The sequence below is a fragment of the Sinohyriopsis cumingii genome, unplaced genomic scaffold (assembly GCF_028554795.1).
Source record: "Sinohyriopsis cumingii isolate HCF-2022 unplaced genomic scaffold, ASM2855479v2 utg000624l, whole genome shotgun sequence".
NCBI classification, from domain to species: domain Eukaryota; kingdom Metazoa; phylum Mollusca; class Bivalvia; order Unionida; family Unionidae; genus Sinohyriopsis; species Sinohyriopsis cumingii.
The window spans coordinates 1,916,212-1,939,883 of record NW_028315919.1 but is presented as its reverse complement, the minus strand read 5'-3'; the positions used below and the strand labels follow the sequence as shown (position 1 = coordinate 1,939,883).

Sequence of the window (23,672 nt, the reverse complement as noted above, 5' to 3'; positions counted from 1 at the left end):
TTCAGTAGTTTTGTTTTATTGCTGGAAGAAGACCTTCAGTAGCTTCTGCAACTCGTTCAGTACCTTTTGTGACAGGCTTAAATAACTGTTCTGTACCTTCTGCAACACCACCTTGAGATTCTTGACGTTGCTGTAATTTTTGTCTAATATAATCACGCAAAGGACGAAATTTCTCTATTGCTTCTAGTCGTTCTCGAGCTAATCAAGCTGTATAAGATTCTTTAGCTGGTGGCATATAATTGATATAATTATGATTTAATTATAGCACCAGAGGGACTGCGACCACTAAGTTTTTCAATTTCGGTAAATAATACGCACACGCGATGATTTTATGTATATAAAGAAAAGAAAAATATATTTACTAACCCAATTAGGGCAGCCCCATATCTGATTAGAAAGCTCAATTTTTAGCGTTTTTTTGCGCCATTTAATCGTCTTTTTTTCAAGGTTTATTTCGTCATGGGGACTCTTCAAAATCTAATCTTTTAGGACTGAAGCGGGTACTCCAGTACACAGGGGCTCGTTACAATGAAAATTTGGAGTATCCGACTTTGAATCAAGGGATGGAGGTTCTAACCTGTAACAATATAACACAAGGGAAGACACCGGTCCGCATTGTTACAGGTTAGAACCCCCATCCCTTGATTCAAGGACGGATACTCCAAATTTTCTTTGTAACGAGCCCTTGTGTACTGGAGTATCCGGTTCAGTAACATTGCTCTCTATGATAGCGTGTAATTTTTGTTACATCAGATATTAACAATAACGGCATCGTGAGACCATGATACCAAATACCAGTTTAACGAACAGGTGGCATCATATCCTCTAATAGTTGATCATGTGCTTGACCAACTAGATCTCCGCCTTTTGTATTGTAATGCCAGAAAGAAAGAAAAAAATGCGTAGATCGACTTGTTGGTCTGGATCAATTTCAGCACACGTTTGGGGGGTTGAGTTATCGGGCTAAGGTTTGACTTGGGTACGTTTCGGTCAAATCAGATCATACGTATTTCTTAAAGCTACCTCAGGGCGGAAAAACATTTTTCAAAACAATACCAGTTTTGCCTACGTCCCCTTTCCGTCAATCACCACCTTCAAATTCCAACCGATATTTCAACCAATCACTGCAGATATGAGGGTATTTCGACGCTTTTTAAAAAATATTATTTTTAGAATGACGTCACTGTTGTGGGAATGACGTAACCGACTAACCATTCGGAGACACTTGTACCGGCCCAAACTTTACAAATTCCGGTGCAATTTGTTTGTTTCAGTGGTACCGGCCTATGATTTCGGCTTACGCTGCTACGAGCCAACGGAGGTATGTCCGGTTGTCTGTGTCCGTTTTCAGACTAAGTTTAGTCTCATGGGAAATTCCAAGTTGCCTTCTAAAGATAGCGACGGAAGATAAATACGAAATGGTTCTTATTTTTAATTAATATAATAATTCATCTATACAGTAAAAAAATTTGATGCGTTGTTCTATACCGTGCAGTATATATTTTAAACCTTACAGTACTGTAAGGCACCATTAAAAAGCCCTGTTTGTTTGCATATTATCAGCTTAGTTCTAGAGGTGGGGTGCGGGTGATCATTCGGAATTCATGGTTGAGAGTAGTACTAATATTAGTACCCTTACTCGTACCTCAACCACAACAAATCAAATTGAGGCTACGACATTGTAGCTAGGTTGAGAGGGATAGAGAAAAATGTTGCTGACAGCGTACTAATGTCATTTATTTTGACTGTTAGTATAATGAAGAAATGCAATAGTTGAAACTTGAGTTGATTGAAGATTCTGTTTATAGAGGAATGAAAGTTATACTAATTAATTATACGGGCATTGACTAGAATTTGGTACAAAACGGGCCATTGTATATCTATGTGATTGTGAGCTATGCTGTTAATGCACAGGGACTCGTTACAAAAAAATTAAGAGTATCCGTCTAAATCGAGGGCTGAGGGTCTAGCCCCCGATTCATTCACAGATAATCCTAATTTTCTTTGTAACGAGACCCTGTGTGTAAATGTATTATGTATGTTCATGTCCAGCTAGTGTCTATAATATGACTAAGATGGGATCTTGATAGTAAATTATTCACAGAAAGAAGGGTGAGCCCATTACTCCGAAGGCATGACCCAGAGCCAGTGTTGGTTCCACAAGTGCATTTATCTCTTGTGTCTATTAACTGTTTATATGGCAGTGATCTAAGTATATAGCTTCCAAGTTATGGCCCCATGGCAAGTTCTATATCCAGAGACATTATTCACTCATTTAGGGTCTGTGTTGGATACTGTATATGTTTCACTTCCTCATGCAGTTCAAACTTAATTTAAATTTTTTTTGGATTGGATTGGATTTTCTTGTTGGTGATTTAGTTTCAAACACAAATTGTTTTTAAGAAAAAATTCAAGTGATAAAGAGGGACTCGTCATATTTTCTGCAGATGCAGGTTTAAAATGTGTTTTAGCATTTGTTTTGGAAGAGGACTGAAAAAAGAAAATATCCCCAGTATCACAATGACAAATTGCACCAGAGGCTATAATAAATTGTGTACACAGTTAAGAATAACTGAGACAGACACTCAACCTTTCCCTTTATATACCCATTATGTGTAATGAACTGCTGGCAGCAGTCTGCATGCGATATATCTTGGTGAACAGCGATTGTTTCATTTGCTGTATGTCTTTTTACCTATTATTATGACAGGATAGTTTTGTAAGACATGCCTTCCGGAATGTATATGAAATTCTAGTAACACATATCTAAGATTGCCATGATGTAGTTTCCAACTGTTATATATATGTACATGATGAAAAAGTTATTGCAAGAGGATGTACTGCCTAGACATGCGCATGGGATGCATTTGTGGATCAGCATGTGCATGGGATGCATTTGTGGATCAACATGCACTAAGATTTTTAAAAAAATGTTATTAAATGTTCTGCTAACAAATTTGTGTTTCAAAGATAAATACTGTATTGTTTCAAAGGTAAATAATGTATTGTTTCAAAGAATCAAAGGTAAATAATGTACTGGAAAGAAATTTTTATCAGAATTATTAATAAGTTTAGCTGATATGTAAGTGCACTAAAACCAGTTCTTATTAAGTTTGTTTGAATAAAAGACTTAATAGAAAAATCATAAAAAGCAGTCAGCTTAAGCAGAGATGTGGAAATATATAATTTAACTGTCACTGGTACTTACTGCAAAAGTTACAAGCATGTTCTTTTGAATTTTTGCTGATTTTGTAAACATAAAGGCAATGAATTAAACTCAGCCATTTACGCATACATGTTGCAGACTTAATTACACAACCCTTTTATAGGAGAATGTATGTAAATAGCATGAGGGAATTGGTAGGTTGCTGTTCCTTTTATGGTTCTTTGATTTCAGATGCTAAAGCAGCTGTTGGTGGGGGTTGGGGCTCATTTGCATATCAATGGGGAGACATGTTCAGAAAGGTCTTAGATACGTGTAGTCATTATACAAGTATTTACAGATTTCTATGAAACCAAAATGCACGTGTATCTTCTAATATTAGTACAGTATATAAATGACACACACATGCCACTTTTTCTTTATAAACAAATTTTATAGTTTTATTGACCATACTTTAACTTTCAAGTGACTGAATAGCATCATGATATATAGTAATAATCTCATCAACCAATTGTTAGCTTCGTTTCTTAGCTTTACAATATATTACACACTGTGACAAAATGGCCATTTTTTCATCTGGTTTTTGTATAGCTTGGTGCATATTTAAATTTGCTATCCTGAAACCTTTCTTATTTAAATTAAATGTTGTATAGTTAATTGCAGCAATTTTATTTACAATAGTTGATAAGTTATTGTCTCTTAAGAACTCACGTCATTACTGGAAGATAATGTACAATTAGTCGCAACAATTATTACATAACCTGTCAGATATTTGGGAGCTTTCAAAGGAGGAAATGTTATTATGCATTGAATTGATACATGAGATACATACTGAATTTTCCCAGGTCACTTACTTTTTGTGTGAATACTGCTCAATAAAATATGCTTTTGGGCACAGAAAGTTTGATAGTGCTTTTTTAATTTAAAATTCACAATTGGAATGTAATTTTTTAGTAAAAAGGAGGCAAATACTTGGACAAAAAATGACATAGGAGAAAAAGCCAAAATATGAAATTAAATGTTATATTTTAATAGGCATAACATCTGCTCATTAAGTCAGATATGAAAGTAGTATTATTTTAATACATGTTTGTTTCAGATCTGTGTGACCGCCAAGGTCACATGTTGATCTTATAGGATTCTGCCTGAAAATGATTGATGGAGAGCAACTTTTGGAGATGTTTTTCTGAAGACAGCTGTAAGGAAGAAAAAGATGATGAAAAAAAGTATGAGTTTCAAGGGTTATTAAGCTCACAAAGTTGGCCTCAAACTACATGTATATTCCGGATCCATTTAGCAAAAGCTGGGTTCTACTATGTCAGAGTTTTAGATGAAGTTTGATTTTGCTTTGGTTACAGAAAGTCTTGTTGGAGAGAAAATGACATTCCAGTAGCGATTCACAAGAGTCTTAACCCTTTTTGTCATGGTGAGATAACTAACATTGTTGACCTTCCGAGATCACATATAAGAAGTGATGTTTATTTTTATAGTGTGAAATCAGAGAGTGATTTGCACACAAAGCAGTATTATTTTCCTGACAATATAGGGTATATTTCTGGCAATGACAATTCTTTTATAAATAGTATGAATACTCATTTGAATTACAACACACATACAGTTTACAGAGAATACAAAAGAAATATAACAGATTCTAGACAAAAAGATCACGGAACTGATTTATGTTCTGGTATATATGAGCCTGTATATAGACACTGTGCCTCTTTTAATCCAGATAGTGGAGTAGATTCTGTTGATCTTAATAGTAGATTGGAATACATTAATCCAGAAAGGGTAATACATTCTAATAATGCAGACAGCAGACTAAGTATATCAGATAACAGGGAATCAGCTCAGTTTGAATTATTGGAGTTTCACTCTCCCAAAACCACTAAATAACCAAACAGTTGACTTTCACCAAGAGGGTCAGGTTGGAGAGTTTGATACATCATACCAGGTTGGTGCTGAGTACAGTAGTGGAACATTGAATTCAGTAGCAGATAGAGATGATGCTTCCAAGTGTACTTCCGCTGGGAGAATTGATGTAGTGCATTCTTCAGCTAGTATTAGCGGTGAGATCAGGATACAAATATTACTGCCTACCTCAGTCACGGAGCAAAACACGACTATCGCAACCCATTCTAGTACCACAACTGTTTTGAAGATGAACCCGACTAACGCACCACGGTCTCTTCATTCAGATTCAATCTTTCCCAGACAGGATGCCCAGGTTAATAATAACAGTAGTAATAATGCATCCAGACATTCTGACAACATACAAGACATGACCCCAGTTAAACCTGGGCAGGATATTGGTCCACTGAAATATGAGCGGAATCGTTTAGCAACGTTTGAAAATTGGCCTCCAACTGCAGAAGCAGATCCAATAGTCTTGGCTAAATCGGGATTTCGATACACAAGAAATGGGGATAGAGTTCAGTGTGTGTTTTGTAAAGTCATTCTTAGGAACTGGGAACAAGGGGATGTTGTTCATATTGAGCACAGGAATCATTCACCTCTTTGTCCATTTCTGAATGGTTTAAATGTTGGAAATGTACCTATACCCCAAGAACAGCGTGTTGCACCCAGAATAAGGCCTGCTGTCATAGGGGGGCATCTGCCAGCAAATGTTGTAGAGTCCATGTCAGATTTGGAGACTTTGGGTGTGAATACAGTCCGACCCAAATACCCACAATATGCAATTGAGAGTTTACGAGTTGCGAGTTTCACAAACTGGCCTCCACACAAACAACAGACACCAGACCAGTTGGCAAAAGCAGGATTCTTTTATGCAGGTAATGCAGTAAAGCTTTGATTTTACATAGATTTATTTTCATGTACAGTTTGGTAAGCCAAAATATATACCTGTTATTCACTTTATTCAAGTTCATGTGCAGTTTGGTTTCATTTTCTCAGTCACAAGGGATGTGTAATTACCCTTTAATAATTTTTTTTGAGATTAGAGTTATTAGATAGATGATCCTTTACAAATCATTATCCTTTCATGAGGTTTTGTGGTAGAGCTAATATTTAAGTTGTTATCCTGTTGCACATGAGGTTTTGTGGTAGAGCTAATATTTAAGTTGTTATCCAGTCACTTATGAGGTTTTGTGGTAGAGCTTATATTAAGTTCTTTCTATGCAATGCCATATTGACTGATAAAACCATGCGCTTATAAAACTAAAGTATTGTATCTGAAAGCACAATTCTACTCTATCAGACATTTCACAAGAATTCACTTTGTTTTTGTTCCTTGATAGCTTTGTAAGATGGCATTGATACTTGTAATTAACATAATTCCATGGGGTCCTGAGTGGCTGAGTTGTCTAAAGCACTCAACGTTATGGATAACTGCCATCTCACCTATGTCTGCATAGGTTCGAGTCTCAGTTAAAGAATTCTGCAGAATGTTGTCTTGCGATGGCATTATCAACATTCATGCAAAGTCACCAAGATAAGAAATGTAGGTAACTGGTTGACTTTTGTCCATGGTGTGAAGACTGTGTCCCTAAAAAAAACTACCCATCAGCTTTATTTTATTAGCAATGCCAGAGGGCTGAGCTAAATGCAAACACTTAACATAATCACTGATGTGGGAAAAGTATGTCACTGTGGTCTTCTTGCCTGCGATAAGCAGTATGTTCCATAATGGATATATCCATCAGTTTCTTGTATGTACATAAACAGTGTCAGAAACTGTAACGGTCATATTCATCCTATGATAAACACATCGGATTTTATACAAGTAATATATTTTAGAAAATTGTCCAATAATTCCTTTATATACTTTTAGCCTTTATTTTTTTTTTGGAGTTATGACAACTTTCTGTTTAGTTCTACGGACTGACTGATTAAAAATTTGAAACTGTGTTAGGTCAAAAGAAGGTGAATTTTTGTAATGGTTTGCTTTGTTTATAATAAATGTGAAGAATCAGAAGGGTGCTTGGAAAGATTCATTTATCATCTTGTTGGTTCTTTGGTGTGTGTTTTCATTTTCACATTAGGAAAATATTTTGTTGTGATCTGTAATTATCCTATATTTTATGGAAATAAAGCCGTTACCCTATATTTCAAGTTAATTCTCCTTTATTTTTGGCACAAATAGGACATTTCTGAAATGAATTGTGGCCATTAATATAAGTACCAATAAGACAGAGGTTGTAAAATATTATACTTATTTTGTATAAAACTGTAAGCAGTGGAAAGGAGATTTTTGATAGCTTTTAGATACAAAAGTCATCAATGAAGGAAACGGTTAATTGTTGTATCATATCATGAAATTTTTTTTGTTTTTAAAGACGATAAATGGACTGAGAGGGAATGTAAAAGGGTAGCATAAATGTAAGAAAGTTTTTTGAATTCATTTAAAATGTTATATATATATATATATATATATATATATATATATAATTTTTGTATCACACTAAATGCTTTGCACTATAAATGATAAATAAAATATTTTTAAATACTAACACTTGGACAAAAGTAAATTTAGAATTTGGTCCTCAGTACACAATCTTTCGTAACTGAGTATAAATAGCAAATGTGGTAACGATGTAACTTTTCCAGTAGCACAGAATTACAAAGAAATCATTAACAACCAAAATTTGTACACAAGTTAGACCAAACTGGAGACCTGCAAGAATATTTGGTTAATCAAACCGTAAACTGACATCTTGTATTTGGTATTTGACAATGAATGAAAACAAAGTGCACTAAATGCCATGATGTATGTGTCATATTAGGATTGATTTCAGTCTCATGATGTGTACCTATATGAATAAATGTCAGTGTAGAATATTTTATTCTAAATGCAAATAATGTTTTGGATATGAAGATATATTTCATTGAAAGAGAAGAATTTTCACTACATTTTGTGTTCAAGAAGACTCTCTGGCATTAGAAATGGGCATGCATTTGTCAGCTATTAATAAATGATGTTCAAGATTGTGTATATTTAATTTACATTGTGTGCTTGACTTTTGATTGTGATTGAGGGTAGAGTTTTGCCTACTTAACAATTTTCATTCAATGTCTACCCGAAGTTTTGTGATAGTTATAATCGGTAAATAAGATGTGTACTAAATTTTAAGTTCAAGCCAAGGCCTAACCTTCTTTGCAAATTAATGAATTTTACCATTAGAAATGACCTTGTCCAGGGCATTTTGTTATGTCATAGGTCAGGTGACAGTCTATGTATAAATGACATGGGAAACAATTATTTGTTCCTATCTTAAGACCAGTCTGTGGAATGATTTTAAGTTGTGTTTAACTTAATTTGGGAAGAATTATTTTTTTTTAAAAAACCTATTTACATGTATTTGAATTACAAAGTACAACATGCTTTTGGACTTTTGGACAAGAACACTGATTTGGGATTGTTATGGACTTGTTAAAAAAAATTGTAGATTATATCATTGTGATACATCAAGACATGCAAGACTATTGGAATTCATTCACAACATCCTATACCTTTTGACTTGTGATAGGACATTTGGGATTATTTTTTCATTTAATTCACGATAACATCATTTGAATTTTCACTTTGTATTCTAGGGAAATAAATGTTGAATTTTACTAAACTTGCTGGTTTTGCTTCTTTCTGTTTAATTGTTTAAGAGAACAGAGTTGTAAAAATATCATTCAAAAATAATCTTACAAGGTACCATTCTGCATATCTTAAGCAATTAATGGAAAATACACAAAAATGATCTTACAAGGTACTATTCTGCTTATCTTCAGCAATTAGCAGGTAAATAGCAGTGACACTAAACATTTGAATATGAATGTCCTACTTTCAATAATGAATGTGAATGACAAGGAGTGGCATTTAATGGTGATTGGTCTTAATTCAGAGGTGATCAGAAGTAAAGGTTTTACTTTATTTGTTCAATGGATGCAAGTGACAGGGAGTGGTTGTTAATAAAGGCTTCATGGGTGGTTAGAAGTAAAGGTTTTACTTAGGTTATATCAAAACCTGCATATATAGGACACATAAGGGTCCACATTATTTTGTCCTTTAATGACAAGTTATAGTAAAACTGTTTATATAGGACGTATAAGGGTCCACAATATTTGCCCTGTAATGACATTGTACAGTAAAACCTGTTTATGCAGGATACTAAAGAGACAGAACTATAACGTCCTGTTTTGAGAGGTTGCTGTAAAATGGTGGCTTGCAACTGCATCCAATGAAATTCACAAACCCGAAGCACAGAAATGTCTGCCCGATCTGCCAATTGGTAGTTAGGGTTAACATATTAGAACCATGGTTAGCGAAGATGATACATATATGTAAATATTAATCTTTACAGGTATTTCAGATAATGTAAAATGCTTCTACTGTGATGGAGGTTTGCGCAACTTTGATGCCAGAGATGACCCTTGGGTGGAACATGCAAAATATTATCCAACCTGTCGATATTTACTTCAGTGCAAAGGGCAGGGTTTCATTAATGCAGTGAGGACTCGTGAAAGAGAACCAACACTTGGGGATGTACTAGCACTGGTAAAAATTCATTATCTTTCTGTTTCAAAATGAAATACACCTTTCATAAACCAGACATTGTCAGGTCAACAAGTTTTGTTCCCTTTTTTTGAGGTTGGTAGTATACAGAGTTATGATTAGTAAAATGTTACTGGAATCAAAATATGTGGCCAGTCTCTTGAGGAGGTCAGGTTAGAGAGATGAATTGTGGCCATCTGCAAAGGTGTTCAGGTTACAGAGAAGACAGAGATCCATTTACAGGGGTGGCCAGGTCAAAGTTCAGGTGAACAAAGCACATGTCATGTGCTTTAATTGTTTGCACAAAGCTTATAGCTTTACAGACAATGAGGATGGTGTTCCTATGGTGAGAGACCCATTGTATTAGTAAAGGCCAAAATGAGGCCTGGCTGCTAATCACATTACCGGTGTCAGTTAAGAATTTCAAAATAAAAATGCCATATTTTGTTGCTGTTTTTTTAATAAAGCAAATAGAATAACACAGAAGAGTTTTTCTTTAATTTTTTTATTTTACAATTCCAATGGACAGTTCACTTAGAGTACAGGAGGGGTCAGATATATAATTAGAATGGCTCCAGAAGTCAGGGTCATAGACTTTTGGAGCATTAAACAGGCATGTTTTGTACCAGGTGAAAACCACAAGCTCAGAATGAGTGTTGATAACATTTAAATATGACAGATTTTATTTGTGACCAGTGTGATGCAGTTACTGCAATTTTTGTGAAGAAGTAACAACTTAATTACTTACCTTTCCTTCATATGCTAATCTTACCTATCTGGCTTCATTTCTTTGGTAAACACAAGGCTGATGCCACTTGGCTTTGCCCAGTGTTGCAAAGTATTTACACTCTGTAGTATTTATTTATCTAGTTCACTTTAATCCATAAAGGTCAAAGGGGTCACTTGGCTTTAGCTAGAGTGTCACATAGTGTTCACACTAGTGTTTATTTTTCTGGTTCACTGTAACCCAAAAGATCAAAGGGATCACTTAGATCTCAAGTGACCCTATCAACACTTAGCTGATGGGTTCATACCCTATATGACCAAATTAAAAGTGCATCAATATCTGACAGGAAGAAAACACCATCTCATGTCTGTAGCAATGTTGTTGTACCAAATAACAGAATGAAATTCAAAATACATAATTATGATCTCACATCAATTACTTTGCATGCTGTTGTTTTCACATTACACATGATGATTGTATTCTTAAGTCAAATGTATAAATCAGAAAATATTTGCAAATTTATTACAGTTTGAAATATTTGGAGGCCTGGGATAATCTTTTTCTTCTTTTTTTTTTATAATAAGAAACTTGTAGCTATAGGAGCTGGTAGAGATTTATATTAAATGTACAAATGAAATACTCCATTGTTGCTTGTACTAAAACTAGTTCAAGATTCCTTGATCTATTACCTTTAAAGGTCTCACTCAGGGAGATGTTAAATCTATTCAAAATGCAACTTTAAAAAGAAACTTGAATCAACTGAAGCAATATCCTCCGTTACAATTATATTCATTTATATGTTACTACTAAAGGTTTATAGTAACTGTTATACATTTTATATAATAAGTTTTGGTTAGATGTTCAAATTTAATTGATTGTTTATCTTCCAAAACTAGCTTTTAAATATTATGACAGGCATGAGGAGAAAGGAATAGGATATTTCTGTAAATTCAGTTGATATATTATTACAAAACTCTAGGAGAAAGGAATAGAAGATTTCTGTAAATTCAGTTTATATATTATTACAAACTATAGGAAAAAGGAATAAAAGATTTCTGTAAATTCAGTTTATATATTATTACAAACTATAGGAAAAAGGAATAGATGATTTCTGTAAATTCAGTTTAAATTCTATTACAAGCTTTAGGAGAAAGGAATGGAATATTTATGTAAATTCATAAAGTTTGTTCATTGAAATTAAAGCATGAATGAAAACAAAATAACTTGTTTCTGCAATAGTGGCTTTGTTATTTGTGTTACTGAAGTCCATGGACAAATTCATAAATTCAACAGGGCAGGTGATTTTTTTCTTCTAAGCCACTTGTATGAGACAAAAGACAAATGAATATATTATATAAGGTACATGTTTGAAACTGCATCCCAATGACTAAAAGACTTTGTTGTAAATCTTCTACTTCTTTGCAGGAAGAACAGAGACAGATTGGTAAGTTGATCTATTGTGCACAGATAATATTTTCACTGTGCTCACCAGTTTTTAGGTTGCTTGGTATTGCCCGGCATGTTTTCTGTTGTGTGACCATTAGCATTTTCTAGTTTCTAACAAATCACTTGACAAAACTTGTCATAGAGCATACTTTCATCCTCATGATTTGTAAATGTTAATGTTCCAGATCAAATATGGCTGCTGTTACAAAGAAATGAAAAACCTATCAATGAGTTCTCAAAGCTTGACAGACTGTAACCAAATATGACCCCAATAAATTCCTGACATCATGGCCTTTTGATTTTATGCAAATGATACCAGTTAATATGCAATCAGTTAAGGTAACTGTTCAAAATATACGACTTTTTGTTTTCTGCTGCTTTATGTTAAAGAAACAAACACTGGACAGACAGATATTTGATCAAATTTACAAGCAACCACCCTGGCATCAAGACCGACCTTCAGGTTTGCAAATAATGTCTTGATGCCATCTAATTCAACCACTTTTTCAGTTTAAAAAATTCTCATGGGATTACACCAGATTGAACAGGGGAGGAATATAGTATTAATACATCTTTGTTTTAATTTGCACATTTGATGCCAATCCATCATCAAATATGACATCTGAACCACATGTATTTGGAGGGCTTTTTATTATATGCCCTCTGTAAGATGGAGTGTCTCATGATGTTAGTTTGTCTGCCTATGACTAATTTTGTACAGGTCTTTGTCATCTGTAGTTACCAAATGTTTTGGAAGACTTACACATGGGGTAAGGAAGAACTCTATTGATTTTGTGGCCAAAAGGTCAAAGGTCAAGGTCACAGTGACTGAAAGAATAAAAAAAATACTTCCACACAATGACATCAATTTTACATAAGATTTGTGTTCCAAACGTTTGGATTACTTGTACTTGGTTTAAGGAATAAGCCTATTAATTTTGAGGTCAGAGGTTAATATCTCTGTGTCTAAAAGAAAGAGAAATGGTTTCCACACAATAACATTATTTCCAGATCTAATACCTGGACTGAATTTTTGGGATGGCTTGCAGTTGTGGTAAGGAAGAAGCTTATCAGTTTTGGGGTCAAGGTCACTGACTCAAAGAGAAAAAAATAATGTATGTACACAAATTTCAGACGTCTGTTTAGAGACATGTTAAAATGGTATATATGTGTATGGTACTCATATTAAATTATCTTCAACATTTGCAGGATGGTCATCACTGAGCTTTAGACCGCTACAGTTGATATTTTTGTATTTATAGAAACTTGAAACATTTGCTACCCCTGAAATATGAGATAGCACAAAACTATTAATTTTCATTAAAAAATTTCTATAAAACTGGGTAAGGTAAGTGGCACAAAACATTTCTTGTACTTTAGGTATTTTAAAAACTATTATCCTAACTACCACAGAAGAGCTTGTGAACCAAATCTGTACAGATCTAATATTGCCTAAGCATGAGAAATGGTAAATTGCCACATTTTCAAAACAGTAAAATACATCATTTTTCAAATGCAATGTTTCAAAACTTAGACCTGCTAAGTATTACTGGTTGATCTCAGCTAAAATGGATAGATGATGATCCAGTCTGTACTGGTCTTAGCTTCAGCTGTGTTTAAATTTTAGGACTATACCCATCTTAGTTACAGTACTGTTGTGTTTAAAACTTTATGACTGTTCCAGTCTTAGTTGCAGTTGTGTTTAAGACTTTAGGACTGTACCAGTCTTAGTTATAGTTGTGTTTAAATCTTTAGGACTGTACCAGTCTTAGTTACAGCTGTGTTTAAATCTTTAGGACTGTACCAGTCTTTTTTTTGTTTTTTGTTTAAAACTTTCAGACTGTACCTGTCTTTGTTACAGTTGTGTTTAAAACTTTTCGAAGGACTTTACGTGTCTTAGTTACAGTGCTGTTGTGTTTAAAATTTAGGACTGTGCCAGTCTTTGTTAGAGTGATGTTCAGTTTAAAACATTAGGACTGTACCAGTCTTAGGTACAGTACTGTTGAATTTAAAACTTTAGGACTGTACCGGTCTTAGTGTTTAAACCTTTAGGACTTTAACAGTCTTTGTTACAGTTGTGGTTAAAACTTTAGGACTGTACATGTCTTAGGTTACAGTGCTGTTGTGTTTAAAACTTTAGGCCTTTAACAGTAACAGATAAAAATTAATTCCATATCTTTGCAATTGGTACAGCTTTTAATGAAGTAGATGAGCGTGCAGTTCGAGCCAGGCTAGATTTGCCATTTGTAAAGACTGTTCTTGAAATGGGTTTTTCCAGGGACCTGATAAAGAGAGTTATCAGGAAACGGTTAGAAGCAGGAGGTATGTGCTTACTTTTCCTTCTTCTCTTTATCATCATGCAAGAATTTTTCTTTTGCTTCTATAGTTTTCTTGGAAAACATGCAAATGATGTACATGTACATATTTTCAAAAAAGGAATTACTTTGACCTCTTCACAGTATCCATGAGTGCAAAGTTTGACGTATTTATCAGTATTATTTTGTATAATAGACAGAAATTTCTTGAAATATATAATTTAATTTCATGGACACAAAGTTGATATCCTTTTGAAAAAATGTATGTAGGTATTTGTTCTGGAAACATACTTTAATTTCATAGACTGGCAGAAACCTTTAAGTCTGTAGAAATCCTTGTGTGTGTGTGTGTGTGTGTGCATGCATGTGTATGTGTGTTCAGGGTTCAATCACATGTCAGCAAAAGTCTGACTGTATAGTGGTGTGTGAAAATTAGGTTCATAAAATGTTAGGGTAAAGATGTTTCTAAAATCCATCCAAATTAAAGTGAACATTTAGTCCAACCTGAGAAAAGGTAAAGCTGATAAAATTCTATAAGGTATAAAAGAAAAGATAAAGGTTAAATAGGTAACATCCTTAAAATACAGGTTCAAGATATGTTACATAAACTGCTCTGAAATATTATGTCTTCCTCATGATGATGCTTGTTTTGCTTAAGGGGTTGAAATGATTTTTTTAAGGTGGAATAAATAATGATGGGAAACATAACTGTTTGTGATATTTAATGTCTTACTTAAGTACGTATCATACTTCTCTTCTTTTTATGTTTTACCCAGTACTGCTCCGGTGGCCTAGTGGTTAGAGCATCTGCCTCGGATGCGGGAGATCGTGGTTTCGATCCCCAGCCGAGTCATAGCAAAGACTTAAAAAAATGGTACTAACAGCTTCCTTGATTTGCACTCAGCATTAAGAGGTTAGTGTTAGGACTGGTGGGCCTGGTGTCAGGATAATGTGACTGGGTGGGACATCATGCTACATGTCTGTGGCATGATGCCCCAGCGCTAGACATCACTATAAACTGTCACACTGCAGACATCATAGCAATATGACTGAAAATTTGTTAAAGCTACATTTACAATCCAAATCACACATACACTTCTTACAATTAGCCACTAAATTTTTGTGAGCTCTACATTTTCACAAATTTAGTGAAAAAGCATTTGTAAAAATGTTATTAATGTTAAATAGTAAAATAGTTGTTATATTGTAGTAAGGCTATGCAAAAATTTCAATGACCTAACACTCTTGTCCCATAGTCAGCAGCAAATGCAGGACAAGACCGACGTACTGGCAGCCACATCAGCACAGGTTGGCCTCAACATCCACAAAGACAAGACCAAGATCCTCAAGATCAATTATGCCAGTAACAACCCAGTCACACCGCAGGGAAGTCCCCAGAAAGAGGTGGAGTCCTTCACATAGCTGGGCAGCATTATCAACCAGCAGGGTGGCACAGATGCAGGCAAGGATCGGAAAGGCGAGAGCAGCTTTCATACAGCTCAAGAACATCTGGAACTCCAAAGAAATTTCCTTAAATACCAAGATCAGACTGTTCAAGTCCAATGTGAAGTCAGTCCTACTGTATCGAGCAGAGACTTGGAGAACTACCAAGTCGACCGTAAAGAGAGTTCAGAGCTTCATCAACAGTTGCCTAAGAAGAATTCTCCAGATCCGCTGGCCAGACACCATCAGCAACACCAACCTGTGGCAGAGAACCTCCCAGCTTTTGGTAGAGGATGAGATCAAGAAGAGAAGGTGGGTTGGGTAGGACACACCCTAAGTAAGCTGCCAACCAACATTACCAGACAGGCATTGAAATCGAACCCTCAAGGCAAGTGGAGAAGGGGACGACCAAGAAACACCTGGCGATGCAACCTTGAGGCGGACATCACTAAGATGGGTCACACCTGGAGTCAGCTTGAAGGGATGGCACAGGACAGAAGCTTCTGGCGATTTTTTGTGGGCGGCCTATACCCCGGCAGGGGTGATGGGCAAAACTAACTATGCAAAATTTACACACAAACAAATATGATTATAATTTGCCATACCTCTATCTTTCAGTGGCTGTTGCAGTATTTCTGGTCATTTGAGACAGTGTCGTTGTTTGGTGTAGGAAAAAACTTTTCGAAATCTTGGAAAAAGAAAGATTATTTAAATAAATTGGTTTACAAAGAGCTGTTTTATATTTTATTCAAAAGTTTGCTTTACTTAATGAAACATTGTGAAACTAAACAGATAATATATTTTCTGCAGGTGATTTTTCTTCTGCTACCATTCTTCTGGAAGCTGCATTTGCAGAACAAGAACAAGAAGAACAATTCCAGAATACTTCAGGGAGTCAGACTCAGGTTAAAGACCCTGTTCAACATGTAACAGGGAGCAAGTCTGACTCGAGGAGCGATGGAGGAGGAGCTCATAATGTGTTTATGGCACAGGAACCTGAGATTATTACACTTGAAAATGAAGAAACAGTTACACCAGAACAAGGTGATTCTTTTCAGTATCATGTTTTGATGTTTGAAGACATTTTTAATACATTATGAAAGCTGTCCATGCTTGTCGATTTGTCCATAAATTGCAGAACTCATTATTTCTGTAGATTGTGATATAATAGTTTTATGCAGAGCTTAACAGTTGTGGACAGATTTATTCAAAAAATTACACTTGGCTCTTCTGTGAACTTCACTAGTATAATTTATTCCCTAGACATATATGTATGGATACTCTTTTATTTTTTTAAATTTTTTTATACAGCAGATCCATTGTGCTTTGGTCATATTTCTATATTTGTCCATCCTGGGAAGGTTGTTGGCATGATCTTGCAACCCCCCCACCCAAAAAACCCCATACATATTCCAATTTCTGCAGTGGGGAGTTAGAGAGTTACTAGCTGAAACTAAATACGCAATTTATCATATAAGAATTGATGTGATAAATATTTTATATAGGTTCATTTCCAAAGATCTGAATAACAAAGTCAGTCACACTCAAGTGAGAAAAGTTAATATTTCCTAAAATACCAACAGACTTGAAGATCTTTTGTCTTTGCCTTAATACTAGCAACAAGCTGACTATATTTCATCTGCATGTGTATTCTTGATTAAATACGATATAAATTAATACAGTATAATATAAATTGATACAGTATAATATAAATTAATATAGTTTAATATTTATAGGTTACTGCATTTGTATGGGAAAATATGAACGAGTTTTGGTATGAAATACTGCATGACCTTCGGAGTGCAGTATATCCTTCTGACAAAACGAGTTCATATTTTCCCATACAGAAGCAGTAATCTTTTTGTTATATGCTCATTTTTTTTATTCTACCTAAGGTTTAATTATATAAACAAAATACACTACAAGAAACAACGTAAATGAATGAATGCCGCATTCCAAACTAAATGCACAAGTGCAGAGTTGTCATTACACAATGACATCATTATTAATGCGCACATAACTCCATCCAGATAAATTTGAACTTAGTCGCACGCTCGACATAACTTTCGAAAGAAAATGGTGTGTCATGTTAAAATTAAAATTTGCAGTCATATTGTGAATGAATGCAAATTGCAACAACTTTTCCATTTGATCTGGAATGAATATATTTTGGTATTTTGTTTCGATTCAATGAAAGTTTGTGATTTTGGACTGGATTCATCTGTGCAAATTATACATGAAATACATCGGATTGAAGTGGTGCGGGAGAAGCGTGTTTACATCTGCAAATGTGTTTCTATTTCTGTCATTAAATGTTTGAAATCATAATGTGGGAAAAATATGAAGCCTTTCAATTGCAATTATGAAAAAGACACTATGGAATTTAACGCTTATTTCATTTTGAGTGCAGTAAGGAGGTTGCAATTGCACTTATCATCAAAATTACAGCAGAATTTTGAAATGTGTAATCCAGACTGAAAACCTACGACATGGCTCATGTAATTCAGATTTGCAGAATTAAGAAAATACATTTTGAGGAAATTCAGGATGTAAAACTGTAAGTATATTTTATTTTGCCATTCTAATCACCAGCTAAGGAAGAGAGTATATGACTTGTCACTTGTATGTTATTTGTAAGGACCTTATCTTCCGTCTGTTATATAATGTAGCTAGCCTAAATCCGTAACATTGTATCAATGTGGAATGTGCCAAAACAGCTGTGGTTTTTTTTGCAGTCCATGAAACATGTTTTAGGTCATTCAGAAACAAATTTAAGCAATCACAACGTAAAGAGCCTCTTACACGAGTGTACATGATTTGTGTACAAATCAAAAGTGCTGGCGTCTGCATCCATTGTTTGTTTACAATAGAAAGTAGTTCCCTTAAGCACGTGAATGCTATATATGTATTGTCGCGTGAGTTCAGTATCGGGTAATATTGAATGATTCTGACTGTAAAGTTAACGGGGGGGGGGGAAAATGAGCATATAATAAAAATTAATACAGTATAATATAAATTAACACAGTATAATATAAATTAATACAGTATAATATAAATCAATAGTTTAATATAACTTATTAAAGTATAACAATGTAATATAAATTAATACAGTATAGCAATATATGGTTTATTCTGGTATAATGAATGATGAATGTATGATTTGTTTCATTGTAGCCTGATACAAATTATATTTGGCCTCCAAAGTTTGGAAAAGTAAACTTTTACCTTGAGGCAGAACAGGGAAAAGTGCAAGAAATTTGATAAAGGTTATCTCAATACCCGAGTGATGTATTGTGGTTTATAAGTTCAAAAGGTCATAGACCAGAAGAGTTGATGCAGTGTCCTATTGTGTTTTGCCCATCCATCATCTGTACATCCATTAACACAAATTTGTTATCATGTCTCCAATGAAACTACTGGGAGGATTGTTAGGCAACATGTTACATACATTGGTGTCTAGGTCAAGTTGGTCCTAAATGAACAGCTGTCAAAGATGAGCCACACAGCACATTGCAGGATTAGGTAGCTTAGAAGAAATAAATATGTTTCAATATTGAAAACTTCCAGTGTGTTTTTTATTTGAAGTGTATATGTAATTTTACTGCTGACCTTGTCGTTATTGTTTTTGAGCATTGTGGGAAAGAATTACCAAATAGTCGCTTTTTACTGTAGCTTCGTTAAGGTCTTGAGGCAGCGATATACCATGAGTATGATAGCAGATTACAAACCTGATTTGATTATTGATTACTGATGGTCATATATGTTAAGCATTGTTTTAGCTGATCTTTGTTTAAACTTCAAAACAAACATCAGAATTTAGTCAGGTGTGTTAAGCATTGTTGTAGCTAATCTTTGTTTAAACTTCAAAACAAACATCAGAATTTAGTCAGGTGTGTTAAGCGTTGTTTTTGCAGATCTTTGATTAAACTACAAAACAAACATCTCAGCTTAGTCGGGTAGGTTAAGCATTGATTTCTTTGTTTACACTACAAAGCAAACATCTGAATTTAGTCACAGTTGAGTGCATTCTCAATTACTCTGATTGCAAGGTTGACAGTATTGGCAACAAGAGCATTGCTTTCCTGCTGCCACAAGATGAATTTTCATACCAAAATGCAACCTTTTTTCCCCTCTGTGCTCCATAAGATGGTCTGTGATATAATAATATATTATATGCTACTTTGGGATAGATTTCCTATTCTTGGATTCATTTCTCCCTGGTCCAAGCTAATAATTCCCTTCTCCATTAAGTACTGGAGGACCAGAATAAAAAAGAACATAATGCCAGGCAAACTCCATAGTCACAGCCAACATACAAAATACCATCCTCTTTTTCCTAAGACATTTTATTTGACTCATAAAAATTCACTTTTTGTTTTCAGTTTAAATTTTTTTTTGACATTTCACCTACCTTTTTGTATCAGTTGGGTTTATGTCCCCAAAGTCCATGCTTTGTATGAATGTTTTCTATGCTTCTTTATAAATTTTAGTGTTTTTTTTTTGTTGCTCTTTGTTGAACAAGTGGTCCTTCATTAAATTGTATATCCCTTCATAGTTCCAGTGCTAGGATAAGGATTGTTTACCCTTCTTGCTTCTAGATCTTTTTGTTTTCCATTTATTTTTATCTTTCAGAATCTATGATGCTGCAGGGCATGGCCACAAGAAGGCCTCTGGTGAGGGACACTTATCCCACCTGCTTTGTGTCAGGGCATGGGCACAAGAAGGCCTCTTGTGAGGGACACTTACCTCACCTGCCTTGTGTCATGGCATGGGCACAAGAAGGCCTCTTGTGAGGAACACTTACCCTGCCTGCTTTATGTCAGGGCATGGGCACAAGAAGACCTCTTGTGAGGGACACTAACCCCACCTGCCTTGTGTCAGGGCATGGGCACAAGAAGGCCTCTTGTGAGGGATACTTACCCCACCTGCTTTGTCTGCCCTAGTGTGCATACACAGATGTTTGTCCAATTTGTTGTCTTTGGTCTGACCAGGTGTGGAACTTAACTGAAAGTTGCTGCACATGCAGCGAAGAAAGAGTGCCTCTCTTCCTCATCATCTTCTATGGATGACCACCAAAATTCTAAGGAGGGTTCAGAGTCTCTTCCTCCTGTGTTGGGGAAGACTACCGACCTTTTGTGGCAAGAATGTTCTACAGCCTCCATGGTTCAGATATCACTTAAGGCTAAAAAATCCTGACACTCATTGCAATGCAGTCATTTATGATGAAGGATCAATCCTTGTCCCCTACTAATGGAGGACAAACACATGATATAGAGTTGTACATCCTGCTTGGGGATGAATGATGCCCTTTACTTGTCTGTAACCCAGTGAATAATATCATGTGTAGTAAATCACACCTTCTAAAGAGTGCAACAGCATTGTTTAGATAAGTATGATATTGTTAATCAGATTTTCATCACCAGACCAGTCTTTGCGAGATCATCAGTCATCAGGTGCCAGTCAATCACTAATCAGTAGGCTTTTAACACTGGTCAACATGGTTAGATTATCATTCTTGGTACAGGGATCAGGCCATCACTTCTGCCCAGCCTCTCCCTCCCATTTGCATATTATCATTCAATTCTAATAGGGATCAGGGGTAAGGTTGTACTTGCCTGACTATAGGACATCCAGGTAGTGCATTTTCCTTCACATGGCACAGTGGATGACCCTCCCTTCATTTCAAGGTAGGGTTGATTTGACAGGCCATGGACCTACTCTGACCTGGGCCAGCAGAAAGGATGGGGCTACCACTAACCCCTAGAATTGTCTTTAAGTAGCAGATTTCCCATTCCCCTAGAAAAGCAAAAAGATTAGTTTTTTCAGTCACCCCCACCCACCATAAATGTTTTTGGGACAAAGGGAACCTAATTTAGTTCTTGCCCCATCCTTCCCATCAGTTGAGTCAGATGTTGGAGAAGGAGTCACTGAGGGCAAAATGATTTTCTCCTGGCTGGAAAGAATCTTGGAGGCAGCATCCAGATCTTTTATTGCTTCTGCACTCTGCAATCATCTAGGAGCTGATACACAAGTTTTGCCAGGGGCATGATTTAATACAGCAGAAGGGATGGTCTGTCCCATCTTCTACAATTGCTGGTTTCTGCCTCCATCTATTGAGTTCATTTCCCACCTTGACCCCTCTCATCTTTGATCCAAGGGCATCACAGAGTGACTGTATCAGCTGGGTGCTGGGCTTATGTCCAGGTTACAATCTTTGAAGACTTTAATATTGAATCTCAGACTCTCAAGCCTTCTTTAGCCATGTGAAGGAGGAATAATCATCTCCAGCAGCACTTGAACATTAGCTGGATGCTGTAGCAAAAATGTTGTGGCATGGTCTCCATGCTAATGGTGTTTTTTTGTGGAGTTTCTTCACCTTCATCTTCACAGAGATGCCTCTTTGGGTATATAATAGTTCTTGAAAAATGCTTCAAGGTCCACCTCTCTTGACTCATCTTGAGAAGCTGTTTGGAGGTCTTATTCCCTCCTTGATATCATAGAATTTGTAGTTCATGTTCCTTTGGAAAGGACTGATCAAATCCTGTTCCCCATAATTGCTCTTCTTGCTAAGCCCTCATTTGCTCTACATTACCTTTTTCTTAGCAACTCTGAACTTAGTTATGCTACTACTAGTACAGTGGAACCTGTCTTGAAAGACCACCCCTTCTGCCAAAACATAATGGTTTCTCATAACAGGTCATAACACTATATAATCAATAAATCTGTACATGGAGAACCTGCTCTGTCAAGACAGGTGATCTTTCATAGCAGTGGTCTCTCAAGACAGGTTTTACTGTATTAAGCTGTAGAATTTTGAAATTTAATGGTACAGTAAAACCTGTCTTGAGGGATCACTGCTATGAGAGACCACCTTTTTTGAGAGACTATAATCTCCATACACAGGTTTATTTTTTATATAGTGTTACAACCTGTTATGAGAGACCATTATTTTTGGCAGAAGGGGTGGTCTTTAAAAACAGGTTCTACTGTAGCAAGAAAATACTGTGAATTCACATTTTTATTTAAATGTGTGATCACATTAAATGAAGACTCAGCATACCAAGCCATGATCTTTCTGTGAAAACAGAAAGGCCCCCTCCCCTTTGAAAAAAATTAAGTACCAATGAATGTGATATTTCTGGAAAAAACATGAAAATGTCTACTTTGAAAATAAATTAATTTACAGTAAATAGAGGTCATATTCATGAACATGTATTACTTTGTATAAAGGTCATATTCATCAGCTTGTACTACCACATATGGATGTCATATTCATTGGGTTATACTACCACAGATCGATGTCATATTTATCAATTTATACTACCAGTCATCAGGTTATACTACCACATATGGATGTCATATTCATTGGGTTATACTACCACAGATCGATGTCATATTTATCAATTTATACTACCAGTCATCAGGTTATACTACCACATATGGATGTCATATTCATTGGGTTATACTACCACAGATCGATGTCATATTTATCAATTTATACTACCAGTCATCAGGTTATACTACCACATATGGAGGTGTTTAGTAAAATTCAACAATTTATTTCCCTTGAATGCAAAATGAAATATTAAAATGAGTATCGTGAATTAAATCCCAAATAATCCAAAAAGTTCAATCACAAGTCCAAATGTATAGTGTTCTGAATGAATTCCGGTCTTGAATATGCTGATATACCAGTAGTCTTGAATATGCCTATGTAACAATAGTCATGATGTAACAGTGTTAAAATCCAGAATGACTTGAATGAATTCACAATAACCCCAAAGTAATTTTTTAGTCCAAAATCTCAGTGAGCACTTTGTAATTTCAATAAATAATTTAAATAAATAATTCCTCAGAAATTATGTCTAAATACAAAAAAAAAATTTGATTAACAAGATGTTGATTTGATGGGTTTTGCCTGAAATTGGTGAAATGTAAGCTTCAATACTCTGCAGTAATTAGTGTATATACTTAGTGTGTCATTAGTAATTGTGCTTCAAACAGTAGTTTCAGTATTTTAATCATGTTGTTCATTGGGATTAAGCATGTATAGATAAAATTAGGATTGCTTTCACA

The 23,672-nt window shown here is 35.2% G+C and overlaps 1 protein-coding gene across 3 annotated transcripts in view; it reads left to right on the top strand.

Moving 5' to 3' along the window:
- The first annotated feature begins 1,216 nt into the window (after nucleotides 1-1,216).
- Nucleotides 1,217-23,672, top strand: part of LOC149773601 (baculoviral IAP repeat-containing protein 7-like) — a 28,524-nt gene continuing 6,068 nt past the window's right edge. Inside the window, exons 1-6 of one of the 3 annotated variants that reach the window (XM_089946336.1) lie at nucleotides 1,217-1,321; nucleotides 4,263-5,955; nucleotides 9,475-9,668; nucleotides 11,818-11,836; nucleotides 14,032-14,160; nucleotides 16,407-16,640. In XM_089946336.1, the coding sequence (XP_089802462.1) occupies nucleotides 5,325-5,955; nucleotides 9,475-9,668; nucleotides 11,818-11,836; nucleotides 14,032-14,160; nucleotides 16,407-16,640 (1,207 nt within the window). In that variant the 5' untranslated portion in view covers nucleotides 1,217-1,321; nucleotides 4,263-5,324. Of the gene's footprint in view, nucleotides 1,422-1,616; nucleotides 1,748-4,262; nucleotides 5,956-9,474; nucleotides 9,669-11,817; nucleotides 11,837-14,031; nucleotides 14,161-16,406; nucleotides 16,641-23,672 lie in introns of those variants that run through there. The other 2 variants (XM_089946337.1, XM_089946338.1) reach the window with 2 other exon arrangements.